The following is a 19,838-nucleotide window of genomic DNA, read 5'->3' as shown; positions in this document are numbered from 1 at the left end:
ATAATGTATTATCTCTGTTTGAATACAGTGGGTTATCTGTGCATCACCCACTATGAATATCGAAACCCGGTTTCTAGCGGTATGAGTCTGGAGACATACTGCTGTACCACTAGAGATGGGCTTTATCTCTTCTCTCGTTTCACCGTATTTTCGTGAGGTTTTTATAAAAGTAATAGGTTCTTTTGGTTCAGATTATAAAACAGTCTTTACTTCCAAACATTTGACTAAGTTAAAATCCAAATAAAAAACTTATTTAGCCACTTTACTATGGCAAATATTATTTCGATTTGAAAACACAGTTTATTAAGCTGTACAACCTCAATGCTCTTCCCACTTATACACACAAAAGTCTATTTGAGTTTACTATTTGTAACTTTTTACAATTTCATCGAGATAAATTGAAGTTGCGTAGAACTTTGCAGAGTTTGTACAGGATGCACAAACTAGTAACATGGCATGTTACTGATAACAAGGGACAATTTGATCTTTCAAGTTTATACTTGGACATCCACTCTTGAAAAAAGTAAATATTTAAACCTACACTTTAGTTTTGAGGAAATTATAGATTCTTCTGTAAACCTCTGTAGAGTGCAGACTTCCACTGCTTCCAACGGCAACTCATGTCATAAATTAACCATCGTGTTAGAAAAATAAAACTGTCGTAACTGTAGCCCGTTTAGTCTGTCTTTTCCAAGTTTTAAACACTTGCATTCTCGTTTCATTATCCTCAAAAATATAGCACAAAGAAACCAAAGGCATTTACAGTTAAAATAAAACAAATATTCGTCTCAACCACAAACAAACATTTAATAGAAAACTTAAAAATTAAAGACATTAAAAAGTTTCTAGTGCTTTATAATTGTGAAGTAATGGCAGTTTTAAACTTTCAAAAGTACACTAATAATCAATTGCGAACATACATCAGAAAACATGTGTACACAATTTGAAAAAAACCCAAACAATCCGTGCTTTTTTATGATTGAAGACGGTAAGAAGGTGGATCATCAGAATATCTTTTGACGAAATAAATGAAGTTATGAACAATGTGTTTCTTGATATCAAATCATTGTCGACTTATCTATACTTGTTTTGGCTTCTTAATAGTTAGACGCTCCAAGTGACACCGTTCAACATTACCCCTGTGGCAAATAACACTCTACTTTAAAAGAATGTAATAGAACCAACCACTTCCTGAAAATCAAGCTATAAACCTCATGTGTAGATATCAAAGGTATTTTACATGAAGTTGTTCACAGACAAGAAAGACAAACATAAGATATATTATGACAACTTTTATAGGAATTTTATGAAGTGATAAATCTAAAGGTTTTATAAAAGATGAGTGTCAGACGTAAATGTATATTAAAAAACATTGCGTTAAACAATCAAGAACATTTGCACCACTTGGTTGTTTACCTTTGGAAGATTTATTTATAAATAAAAACTTTTGTTTTGATATATCATTCTTTATTTTTATGCAACTGGAAAATAAATACAGAATAATGCGTTAATAAATATCGTTAATGTTGTTATTCTAAATTCAAACGAAATTAGAGCTGTTAAGGTCTACGTTGTTATAAAATTCGTGCACTTAGGTGCACGCAAGTGTAGAATTAAATGTGCTTGTAGTTCATCAACGTAATGAAAGGCACGTGAACATTTATCTTCTATTATACATAGACATATAAGTGTAGCAGGTTTACTGTAACTATGCTGCAGAAAATATTTAAACACACGAATTTTCTACATTCTGTATCTCCGTCAGTTGAAAGCAAATCTCTTCCATCTCTAAAGAAATATAATATTATTTTGCATTTAAGTATACACAGTTAGTAAATTGTATTCATTCTGAAAAAAATCCACGTGGAATAAAAACGTATCTCAGAATGACTGGTATGGGTATTAATTTCAGGTTAACCTGAAGATGACCTAGGGAGGTCGAAACGTTGTTTTCTGCTTATCAATAAAAGTGTTAATACCCATACCAGCCGTTCTGAGATATATACAAATTGTATTCAATACATTCTAAACAAACGTTGCCTTTATTATTATTATTTTACTTTAGCGTATGTTATATACAAAGGAGTTTGCTAAAGTATTTAAATAATATATACGCAAACCGACTTAAATGTAACGTAGAACTTCAATTTTATCCAAAATTGCTACGTAAAAAAAAAAATCCCTTAGAGGCACGTGCTACACAAAGTAATAGAACTATATAGCAGGAAAAACAAAATTTACAGCTTCCAAATGGTCATTTATTCATAAAGTTCAGTTTAAATTGTTTCCATGTCGGTGCATGACTAAAATGTAATCCAATCATGTGAGTTGAATCATTTTTTATAAAAAGTTAGAACGAATTATGCACCTTGTTTGTTTTTGAATTTCGCTCAAAGCTACACGAGGGCTATCTTTGCTAGCCGTCCCTAATTTAGCAGAGTAAGACTAGAGAGAAGCAACTAATCATCATCACCCACCACCAACTCTTGAGCTACTCTTTTACCAATGAATAGTGAGATTGACCGTCACATTATAAAGCCCCCACGGCTGAAAGGGCGAACATATTTGGTGTGATGGGGATTCGAACTCGCGACCCTCGGAGTACAAGTCGAGTGCCTTAACCACCTGGCCATGCCGGGCTTATTATGCACTTTATGTGTAAAAAAAAGTGTATCATTACAACCTTCTTCCGGAGTTCTTATAAGTTTAATATTTGCTTTAGTTGTTTCTCCTGTAGTGGAAGACTACAAATTAGTTTTACTTGGTGTATAAAGACCTGTATGTACTCTTGATGCGTATCTCGTACGTGTCATTGGAAATTGAATCACGCTTTTGTTATGTTGTTTATGTAGCTTTATTTCAAAGAAAATGTGAAATACACTTGAAATTATTTAATAATAACTACGAACTACTGATAACGTTACACCATGACCTTGTCTATTGCACAGAGGGATTTCATCAAAGTTAAGTGCAATGCCTAATTACAGTAAAAGGATGTGCCAAACCAAATAGACTCGACAAAACAAAATGCTTGTAATTTTTAAAAGATTTGTTTCATCGAAAACACTAACTCATTATTCAACAAGGGCACAACTACTAACGCTTAACACCAGAACATATTCTATTCATAAGGCTGGTTTCCTTCTCAGATGGCGTGCTCTATATTAGTCACAAATTATCGTAATATCAGTAGAGTAATTGGTTTACCTCTCCACCCCACCAGCCTCCCGTTCTTATGATCCAATATCTGCACTCAAGCACCAGATTGCGACACGAGATCGTGGGTCGACTCTCATAAACTTCTCCTTTATATATTTAACGATTTTTCAGTAACTTTCACATCGTGTATGATAAGCTGATCAGATATATCAGTGTTATCATAGTGTACCTTACATTATCACCGGATTACTGCCGAACTAATGTCAATAATTAGAATGGCGTAATTCAGTCAGTATAATCTATACCAAATATTTGTCCAGTACGTATGAAGCAAAGAGAATAATGGAAATGATTAATAATTTCATACGTAGATGTACCTACGTACCTTAAATGATATTAATATATCAACTCAACACTTTATAGATCATACAGTAACTTTTGATTAAAAAAAGACATTATGAATTTACCAAAAAAGTGAAAACTTGCAAAATTACTTTAATTCAGAAAAAATAAAATAGAAAGTTTATGGATAACTAGTTAATATCGCCATAAGTTATCAAAGTTTACTTCCTTTTTAATTCTTGCGCCGTTTTATCGTTTTTTATGCTCTATGATTTGATCACGACATAGTAACTTTTGTCTGTTATCCATGTTACCTTTTAGAAAGGTCGTGAACAACATTGAATAACATGTAAATATACCAACGCTTTCATGCTAATAAGAAAAGTTTGGTTTGTTTTGAATTTCGCGCAAAGCTACTCAAGAGCCGTCTGCGCTAGCCGTTCCTAATTTAGCAGTGTAAGACTAGATCGAAGGCAGTTAGTCATCACCACCCACCGCCAACTCTTGGGCTACTCTTTTACCAACGAATGGTGGGATTGGTTATCACATTATAACGCCCCAACATCTGAAATGGCGAGTATGTTTGGTACGACGGAGATTCGAACCCGTAACTAAAAAAAAGCAAATACATTCTAGATAATTATATTCCTACATGTCTTGGAAGAATAAGCACGAAACGTGCATCAAAACTCTACATCTGTAGTGAGTAAAACATATTTTAGTTTAACTACATTTCCTGTTAGAATCCAGGATATGGCGTTCCACGCTCATTTTAGTGGTCAGAAATAAACAGGACTGATGAAGGTTAAAAAGTATTTTTTGTGTCTGTAAGTGATCGAAACAGGTTTATTATTTACTCTGCATTATGATAATAACCTGAAATACGTTCCAAAAACCTAAAAAAAATAAAATTATAAGACTGATGATCACTTAAATTTAGATTTATAGTTATACGAAAAATATCATCACTACTAAAATGGTTTCATCATAGCTTTGGTATTCAGGCTACAAAAACATTAAAGTACCACTTTAGTTATATAACTATAACTTGTACTTAGAGAACAACATCTAAACATTGTTGAAAACTGTTTACATCTCACGTGGTTTAAGAGGACCCTTCTTCAATACCCTGAATATTTTCCTGGATAACAAAAGTGGAGGTTTACAGATGTGTTTCGAAATGATGTATCTGTTTTTTATTTATTTGAATTAGAATCTTAAGACATTAAAAATGTAAGTCACACGGTTTTATTTCTTTACATGATTATTACTGTTCAAAATTGCTTATATAAAGTCAATTACCATTTCACAAGAAAATTTAATATATTCCCTTTTTATAGCAAATTTGCGTATTAAACGAGATCGAGCAGAAAATAAAAAAGATAACAAAATATATTAGAAATAAGAGAACTGATTTTATGGAATGGTCAAGTCAATCACGTGATGTTGGGTTGTTTCATATGAAATGGCAGACTTTCGCTTAGTTGAAGAATAACTGCGATTATGATAAGTTGGATACAGTAATTGACGACAGTGTGCTATGCTTCTCATATGTCACGTTAAGTTGTATTATAACTGTATTTGTGTTTCTTTGGAACACTATATAAGATGATGTCTTAAATAGAATTGAGACTACTTTTTTATATTATTTCAAATTGAGATAAATGCAGCCGAGGCCACTTTTAACATCAATTTGGCATTTGAACAAGGGACTACTTTTCAACGGAATGTTCGGCTTTGGTTTCAGAAATTTTGTTCTGGTGATATGAACCTCGCGGAAGGCCTCAATCTGTTGCGAATGAAAAAAAGATTAAGAGATAATGTGGTAACTAATCCACAAACGACAGTACGAACACTTGCAGCATTGCAATTGTTTCTCGTCACTTGGCTGCAATAGGAAAGGTTAAAAAGTGGACAAATTGGTACCGCATAAATTGATTGGTTGGCAGAAACAAGTTAGGAACAAGAGGGAGTCACTTTTGAAGCAAATCGCTACCTGCGGCGAGAAGTGAATCCTATATGACAACCAGAATAGATCGAAACAGTGGTTAGATGCAGGTGAATCTCTAAGACATGCTCCGAAACCTGTTTGAATTCAAAATAGGTTATGGTGACAGTATGGTGGCCTGCATAGCGGATAATTCATTATTCCTTTCTGTAACCAGGTGAAACAATTACAGCACGATCTTACTGCTTACAAATTGATGAAATGCATCGAAAATTAACCACAAAATAGCCATCATTGGTGAACAAGCATGAACCGATTCTGCTGCAAGATAACGCCAAACCTCATATCTCAAAAATCACCATTTCAAAATTGAGAGAATTGAAATATGAAACTTTGGAGTATCCACCATACTTACCTGCCTATCTCCAACTGATTATCACCTTTTCCGGTACTTGGAGCCGTTTCTCCGGAACAAAATTTTAAGAATCAGGAAGCTATTGTCGAAGCCTTTGAAGAGTTTGTTGTCTCCAAAACAACGAAGTTTTATACAGACAGGATATTTTCATTAGTATTCCGTTAGGAGAAGTCTACTGCAGCAAATGGAGTCTATTTTGATTAATAACATTGGTGTTTGTTAAAAATATGGCATTTAGATTCTTAACTACACAATCGGCCATTTCATACGAAACGAACTAATGTCAACCCGATTGAAAATTTACAGGTTTAGTTAAACCGATTAAAGAAAGCTCGCAAGCCAAGCACGAAAGATGAACTTTGTCAATTACTTAAAGAAGGATGGTAGTCAATCACATATGGATATTGGAACTAACGCATTGAAAACGTGCCACGTCGATATGAAGGAGTATGGAACTCCAACGGAATTCCGATTAAATATTAAGTTGTGAAACTGGTTCGTGTTATTTTCAGTTTCATGTTTAGGTTCGACTATTGCAGAGAAATTTGTTTGATCATTTTGTAGGCCAATCAGAATAAGAAAATCTGATAAACTACAGCAGGTGCACAAAACTATTATGAGAATATGTAACTAAAATCATGAAAAGTACAGGTATTATTTCCGAAATCCAGTGTTAAAATTGGGATTTGAGATCATATTTGAACAGATCTCGTCGAGCGAGTGCATTTTAAAAATATATAGTTTTATATATTTTTCTGTTATATAATAAAGGATATAACAAATTAACAACATTTTCAAGCGAGACCACTTTTTCTTGTCCACCCGATATATATATGTATGATAAACCAAACATAAGCTACTATGTGTTACTGATAAACACAAATACGATACATTTTCTGTTACATATAAACATATTTGAATATATGTACCTATTTTTCAGATAGATATTACTACAAATAAATATTTAGATAAAGTTATAAATAACGTTTACTGCATGTTCGTCACACTCAAATATATGAAACCCTATTGTCTCTCTTCCATTTTGATAGGCTTGGTATAGCCAGGTGGTTAAGGCACTAGACTCGTAATATGAGTGTCGCTAAGTCGAATCCCTTTCACTCTAAACATGCTTGTCCTTTCAATCGTAGGGGCATTATAATGTACGATCAATCCCACTATTCGTTGGTAAAAGAGTAACCCAAGAGTTGGCGGTGGGTGATGATGACTACCTGCCTTTCCTCTAGTCTTACACTGCTAAATTAGGGACGGCTAGCGCAAAAAAAAAAAAACTCCTGTAGTTTCGCACTAAATTAAAAACAAACAAAACAAACCATTTTGATACAGGAAAAGTCAAGTGAAACAATTTTCATCTTATGTAATGATTTTGATCTTATAAATAAATTAGTTGTAAACGCTATACTGATATTTTATTAATAAGAATTATTCATGCAAATTATGTAACTGATTATCAACTAATAAAGGAATATTTTAAACTGTTTATTAGTGCCATCAATTTTCATCCAATAACTCATCATTATTAAACGGTTTTTTATATATATTATTAAACTTCTGCGATTATTGTTCAGTGAAAATACTTGGTTAATATGAATATTTTCAGACATATGTTTTTATGTGAGCTATCAGTCATCCTAAATTATAAAACTTAAGCCGTTATTAAACAGAAAGAAAAAAATACTTTTTGTTAATAATTACAGTTATCCAGCTCTTCTGTAAAACAAAAAAAATATTCCGCTTAATTAAATGATGAATATTTATGCTTATATTTCTATAACATCACTAAAAATTAACTAGTTAGGAAAATAATAATTTGTTCACATTTGTAAAGGGCAATGCAGTCTTATAAACTATGAATATATTTGTTTTTACAATCCACTTCTTTCAAGAATGAAACCCACTCACCTGTAAAATTATGTGTTATGTAAAATCGTGTTATATTCTTCAGAAATTATATTACTGTAAAATTATACCAGATTTTCCGTTTTATTACTTAGCAATTTCTGTTTCAAAACTTTGAAATAAAATTGCCTATACATCCTGAGAACAATATTCCTTAAAAGAAATTTTCAATTAGGTTGCTTTGGAAAAAACAAAAAAACAAACGTTATTAAGCTTCTGATGAAAGGTACTGCTTAGAAATAAAGAAAACGTGAAATGTAACGAAACGCCATAATTAGCTTTCAGATTATGAAGAATAGCGTGGCTGGTCCTTAGTCTTATGGTGAACATGATACGTGCCTTTTGCTTAATTAATGTTACAAATACGTTTTGATATACTCAGCTTAATAACTGATTAGCTCCTCGCTAGTACAGCGGTATATCTCCGGATTTACACCGCTAAAATCAGGGGGTCGATTCCCCTCGGTGGGCTCAGCAGATAGCCCGATGTGGCTTTGCTATATGAAAAAACAAACAATAACTGATTAAAATATAATTTATTTGGTATTGTTTTATTTCGAAACATACATGTAGATTATGTAACTGTTAGAAAGTAAAACATTATACATGTGTATGCGAAACGTCACGGTGAACAAATTGCGTTAAAATAGTGTAAGAATTAAGAGAAATGTTTGCAATGAAATAAAATCCGTACAAAATAGTAATAAACAACAATTTCAAAAGCAATGTGAATCTAAACTAGAAGACATATGTTTTTTTTTTTTTAGCTAAGCCCAAATCCACAGAATGGGCTATCTGTGCTCTGTGTACTACAGGTATTGATACCCGGTTTCTGGTGTTGTAAGTCCGCAGACATAACACTGTATCACTAGAGGGAGATAATAAGTATAATCCCATAATTATTTGGTCCAATGATTTTACATTTGAGAAAGATGACCTGGCATGAGCTGGTGATTAGGACGCTCGACTTCAAACCTATGAGTTCGAATATGTTTGCCCATTCCGTTGTGGGCAAGCTATAATGGTTTGGTTAATCACACAGTTCGATTAGAATAACACAAGAGTTAGCGGTAGGTAGTGGTCCAAATATACCTTACTTCTAGTCTATCCCTTCTAAATTAAAGACGCTTTTATAATTAGCTAACTATCTCTAGTATCTTTGCAAGAAATTTCCCAAACAAATGAACAAAGCAAATATTATCAAACACACAATCCTACTTTTCCGTTAAAGTCTTTATATTTGAGAATTATCGTACAAGTGAACGAAATGTCATACCTGCTTTTGTTTTAAATTCTTCTGAACCGTAAATGCTCTAAGTGTAATAAAAATTGAGAAAACCTGAAATCTTATTTTTTGGAATTTTCTCAAAACGAATACCAATAATTATACCTTATAAAAACCAATCAACTGTTGACATAAGAGAAATATTCAATAAGTATAAATGTAACAAATGAAAATCAAACAAATGTTTCTAACGTTTAATAATAATCGTTTCAGAGTAGCGCAATGAAATGACCTTCGCCTACTTGTATTTGTTTACAGAAATGGTGGAACTGCTAACACAGATCTTTGTGAAATCTAAAGATATGTGATAGCGATTCCAAATATTGACTCTTAACTACCACGTCTGGATGAAACTCATTCCATAGTTCTGAAATAAACTAAACAACAACATTAAACTGGTATTACTGACCTACTAGCTTCTTAAGCTCTTGAGGTTGAAGAAACAGGTCGAACATTCCAGATGAGTTCATTATACAGTTGACCATAACGACATAGAAGACAAGTGACAACTGATGTATAGTAGTCATTCTCAATTCAGTGTTCTGCGCTACGTGTTCCGATGTGCTGGTACTTAATGTCTTCACAACAATCTATGAAATGTCACCCCGAACTACAGAGGTCAGTGTTCCGTTTAGTTTGACGCCCAGAGCATTAAATATATTTCATAAGATATAATTTCATTCTAATGTTCAGAATGATTCTCGTTGTCTTCGTTACAATGAACATGAGTTGTATTGCAGTAGTTACGGTATTATTCATAAATAGTTCTAGCAAAAATTTGGAGAATGAAGTACTACAATATATATACAAAAATCAAGTTGCCTATAAGATAATAAGATGTTCTAACTCAAAATGATAGATATAGCTGAATACTTTATATAAGCATCTAGCGTTTAGATATCGTAACAGACTGCCGGAGCAAGCGTCAACTTCTCCTACTCGCTTCTGCTGACGATCTTACCATACAGAATCGACAGCTTCAACGTCTCGACTATATAGGCTTGGCAGACACTACATATTAGCGACCTCACGCGGTAAACATAAGAAATGATCTGTTAGTCTGCGATATACACTTTCAAGTTTTTTCTTATTATAACCAGTAACTTTGACTGTGTGTGAGCTTGTGAAGAATGTAAGATAGATGTCTTACTTCTTAGATCATTTTTACGACTAAGAACATCACTCTAAATTACCGGAAAACGAGGCTGAGTAACCGAATAAACGTATTATTTTCACTTTCGACAGAAAGAACCAAAACTGAATAACACAAAGCGAAACTCTCATAAAACTCTACTTTCAAGAAAGAAAAAAAACAGAGAGCATATTTCACTGTTCATTATTTTACAGTAAACTAAACAGGTAAGTATAAGTTATTCAAGGATATTTAACCTAAAATTTATTTTATATCACTGCATCTTATACGTTTGAATAAACTGAAAAGATGGTACTTTTATTACTTTTACGTTATATAGGATTATTTTAAATTTACGGTAGCAAATGCTAATATAAAATGTCGTTATGATTTCCAGTTTTACTCAAGACTAGTAAATGTTTGACGTAATATTTTTTCAAATCATTTTTTGTTAGGCACTCGACTCGTGATCCAAGGGTCGCGGGTTCAAATCCCAGTCACACCAAGCATCTTCGACATTTCAGCCGCGGGAGCGTTATAATGTTACGGTCAATCCTACTATTCGTTGGTAAAAGAGTAGACCAAGAGTTGGCGGTGGGTGGTGATGACTAGCTGCCTTTCCTCTAGTCTTACACTAGTAATTAGAGACGGCTAGTACATATAACCTTCGTGTAGCTTTGCTCGAAATTCAACAAAACCAAACCATCTTCTCTTAACCCAGTGCATTTATATGGCATTTAATATTGAGTCGCAACGGTCTTTGGTTTTAACTAAAAATAGTCAAGTTTGAAGTAAATGTAAATCTTTCAAGCCCTTGATAACTTTTAATGAATAAGCAGTGGAAGAATACACGGTAAAAACAAATGCGATGCTGTTTTATGTAACAGATCTAGTGATTCTAGCTTTCCAAAATTCTAAACAAGTTACCTGATTTACGTCTGACAAATACATAGAAATACTGCAAAGTCTAAGCATTACATTTTCCATAACCTGCAATAATTACACAATCAGCTTGGCCCAAAGTTTGCTTTCCCCATCATAGTTATCGAAATCAGGTTTTTGTAATATAATTTCTCAAACTGAGCCACTGGCTGGAGTCAGAACTATTTCCAGTTGAACAGTTTCGGTATTGTTAGATACGTATTAACAATAATCTTGGCAAGAAAATTCCGATAATACTAACATGTTAAAGTAAAAGTATACAGGCGCATAGCTTAATTAATTAATTAATAGGCATGATGTATAATTTTTGAGACGTATCAATGATATTTCAAAATTACCTAAAAATACATTTTTATCTACGTGTAATATGGAATGCTATTTCTGACATATAAGATGTCTAAACATTATTTTGACAGCTATGACTGAACTATTAGCCGACAATTGACGATTGCTAGCTCAGAGATATAAAAAAACTATCTCCTGTTTTAATTTAGTTGTCAAAGCATATAACAATCATTATGACAATGTTTGTTATTTTAAGTTTTTAAGGTTCACCGTTCGTTAATTACATTTTAAAAAGACGATTGCTGTTACGACCCAAGTACTCAAAAATATTTCTCCCTAACATAAAAAAATGTGTTACGGATATTTTCTAATAGCCTTTATTAACCAAACTCATGTAAACAAATAAAGTGTGTTTAGGGTTTCCTGGAGATAAAGCCCAACTGAAAGGCACTGTCTCCAATTAAAAATATGACGCTGCTACACTTGTGTAAACTGATTGTTCTTCAATCTTTTTCTCAGTTTCTGTAAACAGTTATATCAAAATATGTACCAAAAATTTTGATAATAATAGTGAACATAAAATTGAAAACGTCTGAAGTTTTAGATTTATAGAAATTTCCTTTATTTTACAAAAAAGTGTGTACCTAAAATAATATAAAAGGACATTGAGTTTAACAATAATTCGTGAATATCGGTTCAAATGCTGTAAGACAAAAAAAATATACACTGATTGACGCTTAAAACAATTAAATACGTTTTGCTGTAAACAACAGATTCTGTAAACAAATACTTCTTCTTCCTCTCTCCTGTAGTACTGGTTTAGAAAGCAACAGTGCTTATTAATGTAAATTATTACTTGAATTTTAGAATAATGTTTTCGTTTTTTTCATATTAAACCTGACGAAGAGCTACGAAAATAAAGTTGTTCCTATTTTAACGTTGTGTCTTAAAGTGGTTTTATTTTACTATTAGAGTTAGAATAATCAAGCATTGAAGCCAATAAGGTTTAAAAATATAAATTATTATCTGATTCTAAGAACAATCAGTCATTTTTTCAAACTTCAGTATATTACAGAACAACTTTTCTAAAACTCTTTGCATTAACCATGTTTAAACAAAAATAGTGAATCAAAGTTAAAATTATTACTCTTTGCTATAACACAACTGAAATTTTGTCCAGTTTTTTATAACGACTTCATCAGGATTTCTAATTAACAATAAACTGTAATAACTAAAGAATCATGTAATAATTTGAAAACAAATAGGTTTTTACTCACGGCAGGTAGTAACTGTTGTCCAAAAGTTCACAATAATGTCAGTTTTTCTCATCCTTCACCCAGCCTTGATATTTGGTGAAAGTTTACAGTAATTTCAGTAAATCTTTGAATTTCTATCAGGACTTGACGGGTAAACAGGGCTTTTTTTATCTTCTCAGAAACCGGTTAAACACCAAAGAAGAAGATATACCAATGTACTGGCTGTCACTCCCTCTGGAGGCAAGAGGAAACAATCTTGTCATCGTCGTTCACAAACAACTAAAGCTGGCCATGACATCTCTAGAACTTCCCCATTAGTGGAGCCTGGCCACTGTTTGCCCTGAGCGAGATAGGCGATTCCGGGCAAACCTCGGTGGGATTAAAGACGGCTCATCGTTTGAGATCAAAGCTTTCACTTTAAGACCTGAGACAGTGTGGGCGGGATCTTTCTTTTAGTTGCTCAGCAGTAAAAGAACAATTCTTAATACTTCTTTTGCCAAACGAAAGCCCCTGTTCAGCTTTCTTGATCTGATATGGAAAACGTATGTAGGTTACGCCTAGAAGAACATTAAAATTTATGATAAAGTAATAGAGAGGAAATCTCAACGATCCAAGAAACTGGAGTAAAAGTGTTCCGCCTAAAACCTTTTGAATAAATGATGTCCAAGTAAAACCTTAATCATCTGTAGCTAAGAAAATTCATACTACATTATTCTACTTTGCATTAAGAGGACAAGAAAAACACAAAACTCCATATATTTATTTTAAATATGCCGTTATTGCTTATTTTTAGTGGAAAGCTATATAATGCACCTTTCTTTCATCACAATGGAATCGAACCTCAGATTTTAGCATTATAATTTAACACTCGCCCACCTGAGAACTTTCATTTACGACTTCAAAACTAAACGATTGATCAAATAAAATTTAACGTTGTACTTACACAGTTATTTTTCGTGATTCTAATCAAAGCTCCACGTTATGACCAAATTCTTTTCGTCCTTTTAACTCAGTGGTATGTCCAAAGGCTTATAACAATAAAAACAAGTTTCAACACCCGTGTTGATTACAGCACAGTTAGCTCATGGCATAGCTATGAGCTTAAGTAAAAACAAACAAGCGTTTTTCGACTAATTTTACTTAAAATTTTACGTTCTGATCAAGAGTTTTGCGACTAATTCTAATCAAACTTTTACACCATGATCACGAATTTCGACTCACAGGATGGTAACAAGTCGTAATTTTATCATATCGGGAACAAAGAAATATGCATGGTTTTACAAAAGTAATAAATACCGTAAAAGTTAGCCCCTCGTGTCAAAAGTAAAAATAGACAGCATTTATTTTCTACTGAAAGTTTTTCCTAAGTGTAGACGCCCGGCATGGCCAGGTTGGTTAAGGCATTTGACTCCTAACCTGAGGGTCGCGGGTTTGAATTTCGGTCGCACCAAACATGCTCGCCCTTTCAGTCGTGTGATTGTCAATCCCACTATTCGTTGGTAAAAGAGTAGCTCAAGAGTTGGCGGTAGGTAGTGATGACTAGCTGCCTTCCCTCTAGTCTTACACTGCTAAGTTAGGGACGGCTGGCGAATATAGCCCTCAAGTAGCATTGCGCGAAATTCAAAACAAACAAACTTAAACGTAGACATGATTAAAATCATTTCCAATCAAAAAGTAATAACTTTATTTTTTAAAATTGTCAACTGACAGCAAGATTAGCAGCTCGGAAATAATTGTTGCTATTTTAGACTAATATTTTAATTATTTTTTTTGTTCAAGCACAAAACTTCACAATGGGCATTCACCAAAAGTATCGAATTTTAGCGTTATAAGCCATCAAGTTTTCTGTGAGTCTACGGGACCAACAAAAATTCGTGTCGAGATTCCTTGGTCGTTTTGAAATCAGATTCTATCAGTACAGTTTTACTAATATATCTATAAATGAGACGGATTAGATTGATAAGAGACAAAGATTAACGCAGTTATACTTGTTTGGTTTATGTGTTGGTGATTTAATGTATTCACTATCAGTTTTAAAACTTAGTTAGGCTGGCTAAATCTAACGAAATAAAACACTTTTTTTGCTGTAAACTTCTAGTAGATACAATTTTATCAATAACCTAAGTCCTTCATCAATATATTTAGTCTCTCGTAATGAATGGAAATAAGTATAAAATAAAGAAGATATCAAAAAGGAAAAAAATACGAAACTAAGTGATTTTATTATTAATATAGTTATCATAATATTAAGGTTTATAGTGATATTCCCTTTGCATAAACTAATTCACATGCATGTTTAATTTCTTATTAAATTCGTTATTTAGAAAAATCTGTAAATGAACGTTTCGACAAACATTACAAAACAAGGCTGGTATTTGAACATTTTCAGAATATGTTTATTAATTAATGGTTGTCAACTCGTACGTTGCTAGTACGTTCATTTAATAAACTTGTAATATAATTCTTGCAAGTCTTTATTAGCAGCACGTCGTGCAGGATACATTTACTTTGTCTTTTAAATAACATTCTGTAACTTTCAGAGTAAGATTACTAACTAGAAGGAATCATGTACAATGATAAATGGTAGAGTAAAAATTGTCACCATACGACACCACACACATACAAACACACAAAAAAAACATTTCTGACATTGCGACACTTGTTAGAGAAATAATCATTATAGAAGCCAGTTCTGATCTTTCGATGCTATAAGTGAGTTGAGAAATAATTAAGATGCTTCTAGGTAATACATGATGTTTGCAACTTACGATTAAAAGAATAATTGTGAAGAAAACAGCACATGTAATGAAAAACAGTTGGGAAATCTGAATGTGGAAGTTGCTGGTGATACGAATAATTGCGCCAGGTATTGTATGAGAATCTTGATGAGGCACGTATTGAGCGAAACATTAGATGGATCTATGTTGATGACATATTTTATTCTACATCTCTCATAACTATGTTCATAAACATCATGAAAACATATTACATACACATATTTAAACTACTGATGTTAATTCACAAGGTATTAATAGCTGCTACGTTTTCAGTTGTTTTTTTGAAATTAATTCATTTTATTATGATATACATCATCCAAAAACTAAGGCTTTTTCAACATGGTGTATCCATTATTCTTAATAACAACGAGTGCAGAAGTAACTAATGCTAATTCTAATATCATCCACTAAAAAGTGTTCTTTGTTTGGGTTGTACATGATTATAAAACATGTTTAATTTTACAGTTTATCTTAACATGTATGAGCAAGATAGCATGATAATTTTATATCAGTCCACAAACATTGTACTCGTTAAGTATATCTATTAGTTTAATACGAACATCGTTTAGTTCTGTTTCCCGTAGCATTCTAGTATTTAGAAGAGAGATGACAACATTGAAGCCTTCTAACAAAATATATAATTTACCTTTAAAGTCCAGGATTTTAAATTATGTACCTTTTATGGTATTTAAAAAACTGTAGAATTCTTTATTTATTGGTTATGGTCATTCATTTTTACCTTCTTTAATACACAGTAATCTTAGGCTGACATTTTTTGAGATAATAATAACGTAAACTTTTAAATCAGAGAGTTATAATAGAGGCTCAGTGTGTGTGTGTGTTTATAACACATCGGGCTATCTGCTGAGTTCACCCCGAGGGGAACCGCACCCCTGATTTTAGTGTTGTAAATCCATAGACTTACTGTTGTAGCAGCTGGGAACAAGAGGCTTGTTTTTTGTTTTTGAATTTCGCGCAAAGCTACTCGAGGGCTATCTGCGCTAGCCGTTCTAATTTAGCAGCGTAAAACTAGAGGGGAGGCAGCTAGTCATCACCACCCAGCGCCAACTCTTGGGCTACTCTTTTACCAACGAATAGTAGGATTGACCGTCACATTGTAACACCGCCACAGCTTAAAGGGCGAGCATGTTTGGTGCGATGGGGATTCGAACCTGCGACACTCAGATTACAAGTCGAATGCCTTAATCCACCTGGCCATTCTAGGCCTTGAATCACACTTATACACTTCAATCAAATATGTAAAATGCATACAAAATGTGTTGTTATATCTGTATTGCATTTAGATAAAAATATAATATACAGATCTCTGGATTTTGTTCCTAGTGTGTTTGTTTTGAATTTCGCACAAAGCTACTCGAGGGCTATCTGTGCTAGCCGTCCTTATTTAGCAGTGTAAAAGTAGAGGGAAGGCAGTTAGTTATCACCACCCACCGCCAACTCTTGGGCTACTCTCTTACCAACGAATAGTGGGATTGACCCTCAAATTATAACGTCCCCACGGCTAGGAGGGCGCGCATGTTTGGTGCGACCGGGATTCGAACCGCGACCCTCAGATTACTAGTCGAACGCCTTAACACGCTTGGCCATGCCGGGCCCAGGACTAGAGGCTCAGTAACCATTCTAATATCCTTATGCGTACGTCCAAACTAACAGAGCCTGTACAGTTGCTTTCACTGTATAATAATTAACTAATACGGTTAAGTTCTTTAGTGAAGATAACATTTCTTAACCTACACACACCATTCACACGTTATGATTATCAATAGCAGAAATAGAAAAAAAGAGTATTGACAAAGGTATTGTTTTAAGATGATGATTTAAAATTAGAAGTATGATATTAGTTTTAAGACCAGTTTTTATTTATAATTACATGAGAGAAGTTTGAATAGATTGGACTATTACGCGAGAATTAGCAAATCAAGTTTTAATGATCAACGTTAGAAAAAATATAATTATCGAGATATACCTTTAGGTACAATTAGGTACAAATGAAATTGGAAAACAAAAGTTGTTAGTTATAATCTAAAACAAAACAACAACAGAAAAACAAAACTAGTGTCTTATTATCAGAAAAACAAAACTAGTGTCTTATTATCAGAAAAACAAAACTAGTGTCTTATTATCATTACAGGAACAATTTAGAACAAACTACTTCTGGATTTTTATATTGACAACATTATGGATTAGTTATATAAAACTAAACCGTGAGCAGCATTTCAACCTTTGATAGTTCATTTTGTTCTTTCTGTGACAAACGATAATGGCAGACAAATGCTTTTTATTTTTATAACGTAACATCCTATCGCTGAATTGAAAACACCGAGACGTAGCTATTATGATTCTCTTAAGCCATTCAGCTCGTAATAAAAACGGCATTGTGCTAGTGCTTTGTCAGGCGGCGTGCACACAAAGTATTATAGTAACACCTCAAAATACAACAGATTCAGAATTCTCACAGCTGGTTAGTCACAAAATCAAAATCTATTTGAGACTACGTATTTAATAGATCTAACACTCGTGTACAATAGAAAAGCAGAGGTCTTAGTTAGATATTTGCTTTTAGAAACTGAAGAAAGAAAGTGTTATCTAGATATACAAATAGGAGAACTGACGTACAGACATATAAATAGAAAAGCATCGGAAAATTAGGAACTATAGAAGTACAAGTGTTACACGCAAAGCAGTAATATCATTGGATATTATTAATAACCAAAACAAAGGATAAATGCATTGACCCTAACAGGTGGCAATGTTGAGGCTACTATTTAAATTGTTCTTAAATGTTGGTGAAACGGAACCTAAAAGTCAAAGTACGTTTTATAATTGTGCATGTATAAATATGATGCGTCAACAGTAGCGACTGAATAAATATTAAGAAACTTGTATAACGCCTTACAAAATACAGCCAATATAAAGGTTTCTTGTTATACTTGTTTTAAAAAATCTTAAGGACTTACGTGACGTCTCTGAAAAGAAACAGTTTTGACAAAGAAGTCGCATCATGAATACTTCAGATCTCCGCTATTAAATATCTGCAGTTCTAGTGAAACAGATACACATCTGGCTTATTTTCATAATCCTGCTATCTTAACTGTAATACTGTTACCTCAATAAATTTATTTGATTTACTATTTCAAAAATGTTTGCTTATATTGAAGCTTTCATGTACATATATGAATGAAGAAATACCCGCGTAAGGAATGGCTTGGTAAGCAACAGATATAAGATGTTTTCTCAAATGGAACTTTCATCTAACTAACCGATTTTCTCGTTTTACTATGTCATGATTCAATTTACATCTACTAGGCAAGAAAAAAAAATTAATAACGCTTATTAATTTCGCCGCCAACGTAATAACAGTTGATAAATTTCAAATGTCTAAATATCATCTTAGAGTATAGATTCACTGTTCGAATATAATTTCAAGTCGAATTAGTCTGAAAATAAAATAAAAGAACCTCTTTCTAAAACGTTACTACGCCACAGGCAAGACACATAAATCTTTCGTTCAACACTTCGTCTTTCACCTTCTTAAGAAAAGGCAGAATAACCGGATCTCGTGAGTTTTCAAGTTCTCTCTCGATGCGTACATAAGTATCTAAGTTTTATTCGAAGAGATCTCAAATAACGGTGCCTGGCTTTAGAAGCTCTGTAGGGAAATTACGGTAACATATCACGACATGGTGCTGATCAAAGAGTTTTCACATGAATCACCTTTTCCGCGTCACCACGTGTTATAACGACACAGGAGAATGCTATTTGTCTCCTCGGGCGGTCCGACTTCTTACGTTCAGCTAAAACGATTACTTCGAATCCACAGATTGTGAAGAACTACTTGTCTGACTAAATTTTATGCTTCAAGAACCAGAAAGATAATTGATTAAATAAGTGAGGCAGTGTCCTACCTGTAATATTCTGATGAGGTAAGCACTTAAAGCAACCAGCTAGTATAAGTGACACGAATTTCACAAGTAAGGAAGATGCAGTCTAAGAACATAATGTAAACTCTATCGTGAAGTATTCTTAGCAACTCTTTCATTACGTGTAAGCAAGCGAAATACTGTGAGATTTTAAGCTTTTCTTTAAAGCTCGTGTTCTTTGAATGTACACACAATATATTGTTTTTGTTCTTCCAGTGCAAAGTTACACACAGGGCTAACAGAATCAACCACCGTCGAAAACAGAACCCTGAACTTCAGCATCATAAGTCCAGAAATATACCACTGATCCGCATAATGATTCTTGTTTGCTTGTTTGCTGTTAAACAGAAAACTACAGAACAGGGTATCTATGTTCTGCCCATCACGGGTATCGAAACCCGATTTTTGTCGTTATAAGCTCCAGACTTACCTCTGAGTC

The 19,838-nt window shown here is 33.3% G+C and overlaps 1 protein-coding gene across 1 annotated transcript in view; it reads right to left on the bottom strand.

Annotated features, from left to right (window-relative positions):
• Positions 1 to 10,017, bottom strand: part of LOC143240791 (tyrosine-protein kinase RYK-like) — a 211,727-nt gene extending 201,710 nt beyond the window's left edge. The window contains exon 1 of the mRNA XM_076483851.1: positions 9,476 to 10,017. Within this exon, the coding sequence (XP_076339966.1) occupies positions 9,476 to 9,593 (118 nt within the window). The 5' untranslated portion in view covers positions 9,594 to 10,017. The remainder of the gene's footprint in view (positions 1 to 9,475) is intronic.
• Positions 10,018 to 19,838: the final 9,821 nt, after the last annotated feature.

Source organism: Tachypleus tridentatus, chromosome 13 (genome assembly GCF_004210375.1).
Source record: "Tachypleus tridentatus isolate NWPU-2018 chromosome 13, ASM421037v1, whole genome shotgun sequence".
Taxonomy (NCBI): Eukaryota; Metazoa; Arthropoda; class Merostomata; order Xiphosura; family Limulidae; genus Tachypleus; species Tachypleus tridentatus.
Note: the sequence above shows the minus strand (reverse complement) of the source record. Positions and strands in the feature narration are given on the sequence as shown.